The 14,533-nt window shown below is 47.1% G+C and overlaps 1 protein-coding gene across 1 annotated transcript in view; it reads left to right on the forward strand.

Annotated features, from left to right (window-relative positions):
• The first annotated feature begins 74 nt into the window (after positions 1–74).
• Positions 75–14,533, forward strand: part of SREBF2 (sterol regulatory element binding transcription factor 2) — a 52,458-nt gene continuing 37,999 nt past the window's right edge. The window contains exon 1 of the mRNA XM_024579106.3: positions 75–327. Coding sequence (XP_024434874.3) covers positions 240–327 — 88 coding nt within the window. The 5' untranslated portion in view covers positions 75–239. The remainder of the gene's footprint in view (positions 328–14,533) is intronic.

Consider the following 14,533-nt stretch of genomic DNA (forward strand, 5'->3'; position numbering starts at 1 on the left):
CCATTGACAACAAACTCAGGGGGTACGCGCGACCTGGGGGCGGAGCCACCGAGGGCGCGGATTGGGGCGGGGGAATCCCGCCCCGCCCCTCCCGCGCAGCCCAAACATGGCGGAGGGTGACACCGGCCGGTGAGGCGGTGCCGGGCGGAGGCTGTGGGGTGTCATGGGTGGTGGTGGCGGCACCGCCCCCGCGTCTTCCTGAGCGGGCCGGCAGGGAAGCCTCTACGCCGAGTCGGGCGATGGACGAGAGCGGCGAGCTGGGCGGTCTGGAGACCATGGAGACGCTCACCGAGCTGGGCGACGAGCTGACCCTGGGGGATATCGATGGTGAGTGGTGGGTGGGTGAGTGGGAGTGCGGGGGCGCGCGGGGAGGAAGGGGTTACGGCGGCGCGCGCGGGTGCGCGTGCGCCCCCCGCCCGGAACCCCGGCTCGCGCGGGAAGAACCGACACATGCGGTCGCCCCGGAGCTCCCCAGGCTTTCCGGGCGCTGCGGGTTTGAACCCCGGCCGGCCCGCTCCGTTCCTACTGGCCATAGGATCCGCTCCCGGGAGCCGCGTGTCTTTAAGCGAAGCGAGGGTCGTGAGGCAGGGACTGCGGAGCCCGGGGCGTCGCGGCGGTCCGGCGGGAGCGACCCGAGCAGAGCGCGCGGCCGCCGCCTCCCTCGCGCGCCTACACACGCCTCCCCAGGTCCCACTCTCCCGCCGCCCGCGGCCCCGCGTCGTACCTGTCACTCCCCGCCCCGAAGCGGGGGCGGCTTTGGGATTCCCGGACTCCCCGCCCCTAGCCCTGTTCCTCTGGGGCGGACTCACGGCGGGGTCTGCGGCGTTCGGGAAACTTTGGGCAGCGAGTGGGCTGCAGAAGCAAGTTGGTGATGAAGCGAGCGGTGGCGGCGGAGTATGGATGCATCTCCGTGGCACGGAGACACGGGTGCTCGCGCTTCCGCGCTGTAAAGGGAGTTGAGCAGCAGGAATTTTGAGTTGTGGCCCCTCGGGGACAGGCTGGGGAGCGGGTGGCCTTTGTTCCAGCAGCCTTAACAGCGGAGTGAAAAAGCTGGTAGGAGCCCAGGCATCTTCTCTGCAATGCTCTCATTTTGTTACCAGGGGACCCCTAAGTTTGGAGAGAATCAGCAACCTGCCCAAGGTCACCCAGGTGGTTACAGAGCCCAGTTCCTGGGCCAGTGTTGGTGTCTCTACGTCAGGCTTCCACCTGACCCTTGGGGGTGAGAAGTCCATTGAGTAGGTTTATAATGATAATAACTCTGAATAGTTGGGCTCTTGTGATGTTCTGGTCCCTAGATATTCACTACTTTATATTGTTTCACTTGCTCCTCAGTACAGTCCCATGAGATAGCTATTCTTACCTCTATTTGTACAGGAAACTGAGTCCAGTAGATGTTAACTTGTCTAAGATCACTCTAGATTGTCCAGAACGTAATGCTCTGAAGCAATAATTCAGGTGCATTGTGCTCTTTGCAAAGTACTTTTCACACCTGGGATCTCAGTACAGCCTTGCAGGCAGGTGTGATGGCTCCATCCTACCTGCAGATTATCTTCTAGGGGAAGAGATCAGTGGCAGCAGCTAACTGGAAAGGATCAGTTTCCCATTTTGCTTCTGTCACATTTTTACCCTTTGGCCTATCTTTGCATTCCATTTTTGGTCATCCCGGCAGCGTGGTTAGACCTTTAATTGAAACCCCAAGTCTACCCAGTCTTTTCCACTAAGTGCTGCTAAAACAGAGATGTGTTACTAAGTGGGGAAGGGTAGTTTTTGGAACTTAACAAGGGCAGCTACATTTTGACGACTTCATGCCAGGCACTCTGTTAGATACTCATATACCTTAATGTTCTCAATTCTTAACAGGTACCACCATTCTACTCTCACAGACCCTGGAACTGAGGCCCAAGGCAGTTTATTAATTTAGTCAAGGTCACACAGCCAGTAAGAAGTATGTCTGAAGCTCCCTACCAGGATGTTCACACATAGAAATTTAGGTCTATTTTGCATTTTCATTTCATAATCCATCTTTACTTGTGTTGATTTGTAATGTGTTAAATTACATAGCAGTTAAGAATTAACTTTATTCCTCAGAGATTTCTGAGTATAGTGTACATTCTGGAAATTACCGTAGTGGTTCAGTGGCTTCATAGGTCCCCACACCAGATTTGGGGGAAAGTGGCTCTGTGTTTACTTGGTCAGTAAGTGCCAGTTGTGGTTTCTGGGCTGTAGGGAACATGAAAGATAGGATATAGACAATTTTATGGCCTCACGGAGCTTGAGATGAATAGCAGTAAAACTGTAGTTGCTGAATATGGAATGGCTCACGACTGTGAGCCACTTACTGCACAGAGCAGTAAGTGAAAGCATCGAGGGAGCTTGATGAAGACTGGCTTACCAGGAAGATTGCACCAAGGAGGTAGCCCTTTACCTGGGCCTTGGAGGACAAGAAGCGTTGGGCAGACTGAAGGCCAGTGGTCTGCAGGTGCCAGTATCCCTGAATACTTACTCGTCCATTCTGCCTCCAGAACATCAGCACCACGAGGGCAAGGGCCTTTTGTTTTATTCACACTGTATTTGTTGCACCTAGAACTAAATATTTGTGGAATGCCTGAATGAGCCCAGGACCTTGAACGGGGTAGGACTCTAAGTTGTACTAGACATAGTCCTAGGGGTTTGGGTTAGATCAGCCAGCCCAGATGCTTCTAGATGACAGTCAGATGAGGAAGAAGAGATTCTGGGTATGAATATATATATACTGTTGTGTGTGTGTGTGGTGGGGAGTGGATACTTCCAACCTAGAGAGCTCATACCTTGGAGTGGCAGGCAAGTGGGCAGAATCCTTCTTTAGCCATCATTGGCCCTACTGCAGTTCACGAGGATGTGGACCCACGGAGGCCATATCCATTCACTTATTAAGCACATCTCTTGAGTAGCTTCTGAGCACCCCCCATGATGGACAAAGTGCTGAGAATAGCTTTGAACGAGACATTCAAGGTCTCTTCTCTTTTAGGAAACTTCAGTTCTTGAGGGAGGAAATAAGCTGAACAAATAAAATAAATAACATTGTTGGCATAGCTCTATGAAAATAAAATGGGTCCATGTTACAGAGAGTGACTGGTAGCCAAATTTAAACTGAGTAGTTCAGAGAGGCCTCAACAGAGTGATCAGCATCTCTTCTTTAAGAGATGTCCAAGTCTGGATTTTTTTTAAAGATTTTATTTTATTTTTTAGGAAGAGAGGGAGAGAAACATCCACATGGAAGAGAAACGTCAATGGGTTTCCTCTTGCCTACCCCCAACTGGGGACCTGGCCTGCAACCCAGGCATGTGCCCTGACCAGGAATTGAACTGGCAACCAACCGTTCAGTTCTCAGGCTTGCGCTCAACCCACTGAGCCACATCAGCCAGGGCCCAAACTCTGGATTTTTATGTGAAATATCCAGATTTTTAAATACTGGCCCAACAAAGCATGTGTGTTAATAGGTCTCCAGAGCCTTGTTCCACTGCAGAATGCTCAGTTGTCACAGGCCACCAGGCCTCTTTCGATAGGCTATCTAGAGTATTATCTTTTGTGGTAGGTGTCTGTATTATAAGACACTGTGATTAGCCAGGTCTTCTTGGCTTCTCAGAGGCAGGATTTTCTTCCACAGGGATCAGGAAAGGCGCAGTTGTGGAGGTTTTTGCTGGACCCAAAAGGAGGGGTAGCAGAAGCAGCATGATAAACATGTGGAAAGAGAACAATCAAAAAAAATTATTACAAGCAAGTTCTTGGAATAGTTGGTGTGCATAAGGAAACAGAAAATAAGTTCTGAAAGGTGACTTGGAGCCAAATTATGGGGAGTTTTTGTACTAGACACATGTTTTGTGGAAGGTAGGGATAGTATGACATTAATCATGGATTTAAGGAAAGTCAGCTGTGGTGATGGGCAAGGAAGATTGGGGTCAGGGAGACTAGTTAGGAGGAAACTGCGGCCATCCAGGTATGAGCTGATACTTAGAGGATGATGGGACTTGGATGGGAAGTGGCCATTGTGCAAGTTGCTGGATGTGACAGGACATGGCCTCTGAAGGCTTGGCCATGAAGGCAGAGCAGAGCTGGAATTCTAAGATTCCCATCAAGATCTTGATCTTGGGGCATTGGGAGACTTCAGAAGCCAGTAGGAAGAGCTGGTTTGGGCAGGTGACAGTTTGTCTTAAATGAGCTGAAATTGAGGTGCCTGGGGGATCATCCACTAGAAAAGGAAGGCAGATACTTAGGAGGAGGTCAAAACTGGGGATGGCGGAGTAGGCACTGGATGAGTTGAGGACAGAGGTGGGAGAGGATAGCAACGGGAGGCCAGATCAGGTAAGGGAAGTGTCATAACTGATAGGAGGTGAGCTTTTTGAGGAGTGATTAATGGATGATGGAGACGGTGCTGCAGAGGACAGTAAGGATGACAAGGCCATGCAAGGAGTCATGGGATCTGGCAGTTAGGAGGTCGACCTTTGACAGTAGTCAGATAAGGGAATACAAGGCTAGATAAACCAGAAGGAGTCAGCGGGGAGTAGGTGATGGACAAGGAGAGGTGGCTGTTCTCTTCAGAGACTGTTAGAGAAACTTTAGCGAGCTAGTCTACTTACTGTCTTCATGGATTTGCCTATTCTGGGCAGTTCATTACAAATGGATTCGGACAGTATGCAGTATAATGCTGTGCAGGTCCATCCGCATTGCTACACAGTGTTCGCTTGTACGGATGCACCACGTTTTGTCTATCAGCTCATCAGTTGATAGATACTTAGGTTATTTCCACTTTTTGGCTATTATAAGTGAAGCTGCTATGAACATTTGTGTTCACATTTTTGTGTAGACGTGTTTTCATTTCTCTTGGGCAGATCCTCTACATTTTTTGTTGGTGTTTTTTTCCTAGGGCTTATAATAGCCCCATTTATTCACTTGCTCACTTCCCATGTTCCCGTAACTAATTCAGCCCTAAATCTTATGACAGAAATTCTCCACATAGTGGTTGGTTCCTTTTATCCCCCTTGTTGATGTCTCTCCTGAAGTCTTCCCTCTTGCTGCCCCACCTGGTGGTTCAAGTCTGCTGTCTCGAACTTACCCTAAGTACCCTTAGCTATCTCCCTGGGGGTCATGTTGAAGCCCCTATTCCCTAGTTCCTGTTTTTTCACTCATGTGTTTGACAGAACACATCCTCCAGTAGCTTCCTAAAAAAGAGTACGTTGGAGATAAATTTTGGGAGACCTTGCCTGTTTAAAAAATATCTTTATTCTACCCTTACTCCAATTTGATAATTTGGTTGAGTATAGAATTTTAAAGTTGGACATAATTTTATGTCAGAATTTTGAAGGCATTGCCTAATTGTCTTCTAACCTCTAGAAGTTAAGAAATTGATACCATTTTGATCCTGATCCTTTGTATGTGACCTGATTTCTCCTCTGGAAGCTTGTAGGGTCTTGTTGTGGCGTTCTGAATTCCATAATAGTGCGCACTGAAGTGACTGAGCTGTCAGTCACTGTCCCTACGTGATGGGCTCTGCAGGACTGACGATGTCCGGTACTTGCATTCATTCATGCAGTCCTGCTGGTAGCTCACCCTGCAGCCCAGCCTGCAGTCCCTGAGCCTTTTGGTGGCACTGTCTTGGGTCTCTGTGAGCTTCTCCATGCAGTCATTCCCTTTGGCGGGCTCCCCAGGCACTACCAAGCACTGAGGTGCTCTGTAAAAGGATATCTAATGAGGAGAAGAAAGCACTTGAAGTTTAAGGTGTTGGGTGGGCCCCCAGCCCTGGTGTCCACATCACTGGGAAGGTTGGAGTGGCCAGCCCAGTGAGCCAGGAGTGAGAGTTGGTGAGGGTGTGGCCCGCACACCACTGGAAGTGGAAGTGAGAGGAGTAAAAACTGACTTCCCGTTTTTCCACTGAGTCATAAATTTGGAAAACTGTTCCATGAGGTGCAGCACACACAGATCTTCTTTTTACCCTGTGTATACCTTTTTCAAGACATCAGCTTTGTTTTGAACCCTCCCCCCAAAACTTGAAATTTATTTAAAAATGTATATTTATTCTTACATGCTAAAACTTTAATCACCTTCAAAGTACTGTCCATTTGATGCAACACACCTATCGAGATGGTTTTTTCCACTGCTCAAAATAGTTTTTGAATTCATTGATTTTGATGCCTTTAGTGCTTCTGCCACTTTTTGTTTCACCTCTTCCACATTGGCAAAACATTTCCCTTTGAGGACTTTTTTATCTGGGGAAACACAAAAAAGGTCACTCGAGCGAGATTGGGTGAATAGGGAGGGTGGGGCTCGGGGGTCACGTCAGTTTTTGGTCAAAGACTGCTGAACACTCAGCGCGGTGTGGGCAGGTGTGCTCATAAATCGCCTGTCATAAAATGGGCAAATGCATTGAAAGAGTCGTCAAAAAAATTCACTGAAGCCAAGTACAGCCTCTCACAACAATGCCAGCTGGCACACTGATACAGATGGATCTCTAGAACACTCATTTGTACTACCAGGGACCCGCCCTCCAGAAGATAATTCTGGGTTCTATGCACCCCCTACCCCACCCCATGTGTCAATGTTACTGATGTTTGGGTTGAAAGAGCTGCTGCTAACTCACAGCTACTTTGTTTTCTACCCATTTTTAGCTCTTGATCTCATCGAGGTCCATTTCCTGGGACACGTTTTCTGGGGTTGCTCAGACACCAAACCAGTCTCCTTGCATTTTTCCTCCTTTCTAGGTCAGACGGGCCTCACCCTTGACAAACATTCTCCACCCGGGCCTTCACACCCAGGCCTTTACACCCAGGCCGTTGGCCTAATGTTCTTCAGTGTTGCCTGTCTCTCACTGAACGCGCTTTTCTGTTGGTCTCATACTCAGTTCATGTCTTGGCATTTTTTTAAATGTATTTTTACTTCTTCAACTAGGTCTTTTTTCTCCTCAATTATAAGAGGTTCTTAAGCAACTTTATTCAGATAGCCCTTGAATATCAAATTGTCTGTATCCTTCTGGATTCTGTCTGAACTTTATGAATGTGCACCAAGTTATTGCATTTTCACTTACAGGTTGCTCTATGTTGAAATAGTTGAGGTGTAATAGCCGTGTAACCCAACATAATCCATCTGAAAGGCAAACACTGGCATATCTGTGTCCCTGTGGGACACTTGTGTCTTTTGGAGTTTTTCATCATCTTAGGGACTGATGCTCTGAACACGGATGGGTAAGTCACCTTGGAGTCAGCTCACTGGTGTCTTTGTTTCCCACAGAGGACCCTTCAAGGCAAGAGCTGGGTTTACAGCTCTCTCACACTGCCAGCTGTAGCTCTTCCATTTTTAAAACCTTCCCTGTGCTATAAATTACTGTGTTGATTGGGATTTATGACTTGGAAACAATGTAAATTTTTTTTGAAAAGGTAATACCTTCATGTAGCAAAATAAAAAATATTAGAGGATACTGGGAAAAGTCTTAATACCAGCCCTGTCCACCTTCTCTTTAGGACCCACAACCCCCACTTCCTCACAAGGAAATCAATTTTTTAGGTTCTTTTACCTCCTTCAAAACTTAATGCAAATATAAGCAAATAACAAATATGGATTTTCATTTTTTGCTCCCCCCTCTTTTTTTTTTTTTAGACAAATAGGTGGCATTCTCTGTTCTGTCTGGGCAGTTCAGTTGGTTAGAGTGTTGTCTCAATACACTGAGGTTGCGGGTTCACTCCCTGGTCAGGGCACATACAAGAATCAACCAATGAATGCGTAAATGAGTGGAACAACAAATTGATGTTTCTCTCTCTCAAATCAGTTTTTTAAAAAAGTAGGTAGCACTCCTAAGCTTTGTTCCTCTGCACCTTGGTCCCTTTTTTACTTAGCAATATGTCTTGGAGGTCTTTCCAGTTCTCTTCACTGCTGCACGGTTTTCCAGTGTATGGCTGCGCCGTGTCTCATTCATCCAGTTCCTTTACGATGGACAACTGAGGGCATTTTCACTCTTACTACTGAAAACAGTGCTGTGGTGAAGAAAGTGTGCATTCATCATTGGCACCTCTGCAGGTGCAAGTGCAGGATGAGTGACCATCAGTGGGGCTGCTGCGTGCATGTGTTTGATAATGAATATGGGACCGTTACCTCCGGATCCTGCGCAGACATACTGCCTTTTATCCTGAGGGGCATGGTGTTCTCCAGGTGCATGAGACTTGTCTTTTCTTAGTTACTGATAGGCGCTGCAGTTGCCTCTAGTTCTCCAACCTTCCTCAGGCTTGGAAATCACATTGCAGGCAACGCCAGCCAACTGCCCAGCACCCACAATTCAGGCCCTCAGAGTTCTGTGCTGAGCTCTCAGGGTGGGCGAGGTCCCCACCCTCATACAATATGTAAGGCCTTTTACCTACGGTCTCATTAGTTTCACTTTTAATCTTTTCTCCAATTCGACCACACACTCCAGATGAATAAACCGATGCCCAGATCACAATTAGTAAGAGATAGAATGGTGACCTCAGTCTAGACTTGTCCAACTCCAAAATCCACGTACTTTTCCTCTACTGCACACCACAGCCCTGTTTGATGTAAGGGGGCGTCTAAGTTGTAGAAACAAGGTGGTATGGTGGTGGGCTGAGGCTAGAGAGACCTGGGGCTCAGTTTCTACTGTAAGGGGGCGGTGGGGGGGGTGGGGGTGGGGGTGGGGGGGAGTGGTTGGGGCAGGATCTCACCTCCTCTTTTGATTCTATCTGAGAATGAACCAGGAACTTCAGTTTGCAAGTTGACTCCTAATTAGGACCAAGAGGTCTTTTTTTTAGAATACAGTTTTAGAATGTTTATTTTTTCCTTTGAAAGGACTTTTGTAGGTGTGGTGGGACAAAAAGGAGCAGTCACAGAGTGCAGGGTAAAGTGGTCCATTTCTGGACCACAAAATTCAAGGGTTAAACTTTGTTGACATGATGGAATTTTTTTTAAAGAGTAGCAGGATCCCAGAGCCTGGGACTCAAGGTAAGACTCCCTGGGGAACCTCTGTTTGGAAACTAACCCTAAACCATTGAAAGGCTGGGAAACTGGAAAACAGAACTCTTTCCACATGTCTTAGGCCTTTGGAATTGCTAATGAATATGTGTCTAAATGTCCCTAATAATCTAGCTTCTATATCTGGGCCTGTGGAACTGGTCTGTTAGGTTTAGGGTCTGGTTTGGAACAGTGACGAAATTCTGGCTGCTGGACCTGATGTGGAACTGCCTTATTAGGGTGGTGTCTGCTCCGTTCAGGCCCTCACCAGCCCACAGCAACAGGGGTGACTGTGCTTCTTCCTAAGTGTGGACAGTCCAGTGAGGCCTTGTACTTCACACAAGTTCTGACACACTTGTCTTCCTCACAGTGCTGTGAGGCACATGCTTGATTTTTGCTCCCATTTTTCAGATGAGATACGGAGACAGAGATAACATAATTTGCCTGAGGTTTCTTATGCTGATGAAGTGGCATCAGAGGTTGAACTTGGGCGTCCTAATGTGGAATCCCCTACTACTCATTCCTGCCCTGTGGGGATAAGGTGGGAGATGCCCTGACTCAGGAGGGCTGACTAGGAGCCCCTGCTCTGGTCAGAAGTTGTTTTTAAATTTAATTTAAAAAATTAGTTCAACTCAGTTTGGCTTGAATCCACTATTTCCAGCTCAGTGCTAGACTCTTTGGAGTATAGAGATGAATAAAACAGTTCTGACTTGCAGGGAGCTGACATCTTAACAGCCAGTTGTGGTACAAAGTGAAATGCAACAGAGGCTATGAAAGAGGTACAAACTCCGTTTTTGGAGAACAGAGGAAGGGAATTAGGAAGCCCTTCACAGGGACTTTGCCTCTGAGCTGGGCTGTGATGGGTGAGAGCATGGAATTTTAGAAAGGAGAAGGGCTAGGGTGTTCGTTTTGACAGAATTGGATCAGAATTCAGAATAATTTAGCATGTTCTTCAAACACGTGGTTCAGCGTGGCCAGAGTGCAATATAGGACATAGGTTTCCAAACTACGTGCCTAAGAACCCATCAGGGTACATGCACTTCCAAAGATCTGAATCTGGAAAGGCCTGGGACAGTGTCCAGGAGCAGCACATAACTAGTGGAGAGGTAAAGGCAGAGAAGGCTTTTTGTGGAGGAGGGTACCTTGTAACCTGAGGTATTAAGGGCAAGAGAGAGCTGCCCTGTTCCAAGCTGAGCGAACAGCCCTTTCTAAAGGATTGGCTGGTGTGGGCCATGTGCAGTTTGCACTCTGGATAACTGTTACCTTTCTCAGACATTTGGATCAGGCCTCTCTTCTGCTTCAATGTGTTGTGTGTCAGTCAGGAGCCTTAGTGATAAGCAGCAGAAACTTCTGGTAGCTATGGAATGGACAAGGAGTTCAGGGCAGCAATTTTCAACCGGTGCACCGCAAGAATTGTCAAAACATGCAATACCTGACTAGTCAGGGTCACTAACCTCTTTCCCCTAGATTGTCAAATAAAAAAATGACAACAGTCCACACAACAATAGCTGTCTGGTGTGAATGAATCAAAATTATGCCTTTTGTTGTTATTGTTAGATTGGCAAAAAATACATTTTTGGTGTGCTGCAGAATTTTAGTAATTAGTGTATGTGTGTCATGCGATGGAAAAGGTTGAAAATCACTGGTTTGTTGAAGGATGGTGCAGGGACTGAGAAAAGCTGGAGAGCCAGATTTGGAAAATGGGCCAGAACCAAGGGAGGCTCAGCAGCCGAGGGTAGCCCCACCACAACTGTGTTAGGAGCCTGCCATCATGCTTTCTGCCACATCCCTGCTTTCCTGGGTCATTCCTGAAGAGTCACCTTGCTAGTGGTGTATGCGTCAATCAGAGCCCACTGGCAGGAAGCCTCTCCATCCGCCAAGACCACCCTGTGGGGCTTTTCCAAAAGGAAGCTCAGGGTGCTGATGTGAGGGGAGGGGTGGGTGATGTGCTAACAAAACAAAAGCGGCAAATGTCCACTGCATTAGCTGCGCCTCTCCTTGCCTCTGAAATAAAGCCAGGTGCCATATGGTATTATCGAGGCCTTCCACAGCTTCACCATAGGCAGCTGCATCTCCTCACTCTGTTCCACACCCAGTTCTGCAACTTGCAGGACACTTCCTGGTGCTGTGGGTTTGCGCAGACTTTCCTTTGCCTGTACTACTCTTCCCTCACTCTCAAAACTCTTCCTTTTTCTGGGCTCAGCTTCCACTGCCTGCCAGGATGGACCAATCCTTTCTCTACACTCTTACATCCCTTTCTTTGTGAGGCAGTTGTGGGTTCCTGTCATTGTCACAACTCCATTCATTGGTTGGGTTTCTCTGAGATTGGGAGGTGGGAAGGAAACCAACACTTTGGAGCCCTGCTTCGTGCTGGGTCCCCTGCCTGGCACTCGGGATCCTCCAGCTCCCAGCCATAGTACCCAGGGGCTGGGTGGATGTTTGCAGCATGATTTAATAACCTGCTTTGCAAGTATTATTTTTGTCTTTAATTTTAGGGAGATTTGGTGGGGTGGTAATGATTGGAAGGGTGAGATGATGAGTTGTTGTTGGTATTTTTGGTTTTGGGGTTTTTTTTTAAAGGTTTTATTTATTTGCCCCGGCTGGTGTGGCTCAGTGGACTGAGTGCCGACCTGCAAACTAAAAGGTTGCTGGTTCGATTCCCAGTCAAGGCGCATGCCTGGGTTGCGGACCAGGTCTCCAGTTGGGGGTGCGCGAGAGGCAGCCCCACATTGATGTTTCCCTCCTGTCCCCTGTCTATAAATTAATTAATTGATTGATTGATTAATTTAAAAAGAAGAAAAAGGATTTTATTTACTTACTTTCAGAGAGAGGGGAAAGGAGGAAGAGAGGGAGAGAAACATCAATGTGTGTTTGCCTCTTGCATGCCCCCAACTGGCAACCTGGTTCACAGTCCAGCACTCAGTCCACTGAGCCACACCAGCCAGGGCAGGTTTGTTTTTGTTTTTGTTTTTGTTTGCCTCAACCGGTTAAGGACTGAAAAGGTTGAGGACCATCCCACCCTTGCTATGGAGAATTTCCCCCAGGAGGACAGTTGCAGGATTGCGCCTGACTATTGACACTTGGTTACCTGGTATTATGAAATACCGGGCCCTCATCTTACAGAACAGGATCACGCAGGATGGGTTCCTTGGAGTCTTACTCTCTGCTCTTGCTCACCTTTCAGTCTCTTGTTCCGGAAGAGTGAGAAAGAGTACAAAACGGTGCAGGGCAGGAGCAGGTGAAGAGTTGGGAAATACTGGAAGGGTCGGGGTGACGCTCCTTCTCTTCCTGAGCTTGGGGTGTTTGTGCTCATTCATAAACGAGGCACTTACTGAGCATCTGCCTGGTGCCAGGCTCTGTTTAGTGGCATCCCTACAATAATAGAACCAAAGTGTGGTGGCTAAGAGGGTGACTTCATTTTTATTTAATTTTTTTAATTTTTAAAAAATTTTATTTTTGATTTTAGAGAAAGGGAAAGGGAAGGAGGAGAGGAAGAGAAACATCAATTGGCTGTCTCTTGTATGTGCTCCAACTGGGGACTGCACTCACAGCCCAGGCATGTGCCATGACCGGAATTGAACCGTGACCCTTTGGTTTGTGGGATGATGCCCAACTAACTGAGCCACACTGGCCAGGGCTAAGAGGGTGACTGTGAATCCTGTACCATCACCTGCTGACGGGGTGATGCTGGACAAGTTGCTTACCCTCTGTGCCTCATTTTCCTTGTCTGAGAAGTTGAGGTGATAATAACATGTATCCCAACGTATTCTGTAGGTTAAATAAGGAAATCTATGCAAAACACTTAACATAATTTTTGACACAGTAAGAGTTCAGTAAATGTTAACAATTACCATACTGTTTTTATTTTTTTGGATTTTTAATAACAAAAAAGATCTGAAACTGCAGCTTCTGGAAGAATCACTTGTTCTTGCCAATCTTCTACTTTGAACTTGAGCTTGGCCTCCCTTTGGTCCTTGCATTTCAGAGCAGGGTCTCTGAAGATGTCCTTGTTGATAACAATTTTGTCCAAGGGGATATTCATAGAGTACCTTGTAGGCATGAGGTGATTGTAGTTACAAGCTTTCACAAAAGACTTGGTCTTTGACCTCTTGGCAGTTTTCTTCTTGCCCATGGCAGCTGTTACTTTGTGGGATAGCGGTCAATTCCAGCAACCAGAGCATCACTATAGGGGCAGTCTGAGGTGCCGTGTTCTTTGCAATGACCACTTTGCATCAGGCCAGGACCAGCACCACCTTCCTGGGTTTCATAAACTTGAACAGTCATTTCAAAGTTAAATGGAATAAAATGAACCACCTTTCAAAAACGTAGGTGCTAACCTTCTGATGCCTCGACTTTGGTGTTAGGTTAGGAGGCTCGGGTTCCCTCGCTGGACCCTGGCTTGGGCTCTTGCGTGGGCAAGGCACTTGTGATGGCATTTGATTGTTGACTGGAGCATTCTAGAGCCCAGCTGCAGAGAGGGACTCTGAGAGGAAGCCCCCAGTGTGCTTGTTGGGGCAACGACTAAAGCAGGGTGCTTGTGGAAAGAGGAGGTGCCTTCGAAGAGGGAGGAGGAGGTTCCTGCCTCAGTGGGCAGCTTACTTACCCGCCTGCCTGGGCCGTGTGCCATTTGCTCCCTCTGTAGACCTAGACTTGTTTCTTCCTACGCACGACCACCACCACCATTTTTCAAGAACTTACTAGCTGCTTTACACGTAAAAACTCATTTAAAGGAGTGCTTAAAATAGCTACCTCACAGGGTGATTTGAAGATTATACACAATGCCACAAGTGTGTGAAAGTGCCAGCAAAGTGTTAAAAGCAAAAACAGCTGGGTGACAGTGCTAATGAAGTTCTTTTCCAGTTTAAAAAAAAAAATGGGTTCTAGCTGGTGTGGCTCAGTGGATTGATTGCCAGCCTGCGCGTCAAAGGGTCGCCAGTTCCATTCCCAGTCAGGGCTCCTGCCTGGGGTGGGGGCCAGGTCCCTGGTGGGGGCCATGTGAGAGGCAACTGAACATTGATGTTTTTCTCCCTCTCTTTCTCCCCCCTTCTCCTGTCTAAAACAAATAAATAAAATCCTTTTTAAAAAATCAGTTTAAACTTTGTTTCTAAATATACGTAGACTGACACACACACACACAGAAGAGATAAATAACAGTAAAAATAAATGACGAAAGCTTTTAAAACAACATAATTCCAACAGATTTCTTTTTGTATCCCAACGCTTGGTTCCCGGCCCTGACAGATGTTTGCTAGGGTTTCTCCATCAGAACATGTGTGTCTTGAAGGCATTTAATTTTGTGTCTGGCACCTAGTAGGCTCAGTTAATGTTTGTTGGATAATGTCTTAAGGGACATGTCTTTATTGATTTGTTCTCTGTTTATAAAGAGAGAAACTGTTCTCGAAAGGGGAGTCTTGTCAAGGCAGAAGGTCTCATTTGGAGAGTAATTTAATAATTTGGATAGCAAAGTATACTTGCAAAACATAGCCAGGCAAAAATCTCCCCTATTTCCCTGATGAGTCAGTTACATGCACGCTTACCCTGAAATTAA

The sequence above is a fragment of the Desmodus rotundus genome, chromosome 3 (assembly GCF_022682495.2).
Source record: "Desmodus rotundus isolate HL8 chromosome 3, HLdesRot8A.1, whole genome shotgun sequence".
Taxonomy (NCBI): domain Eukaryota; kingdom Metazoa; phylum Chordata; class Mammalia; order Chiroptera; family Phyllostomidae; genus Desmodus; species Desmodus rotundus.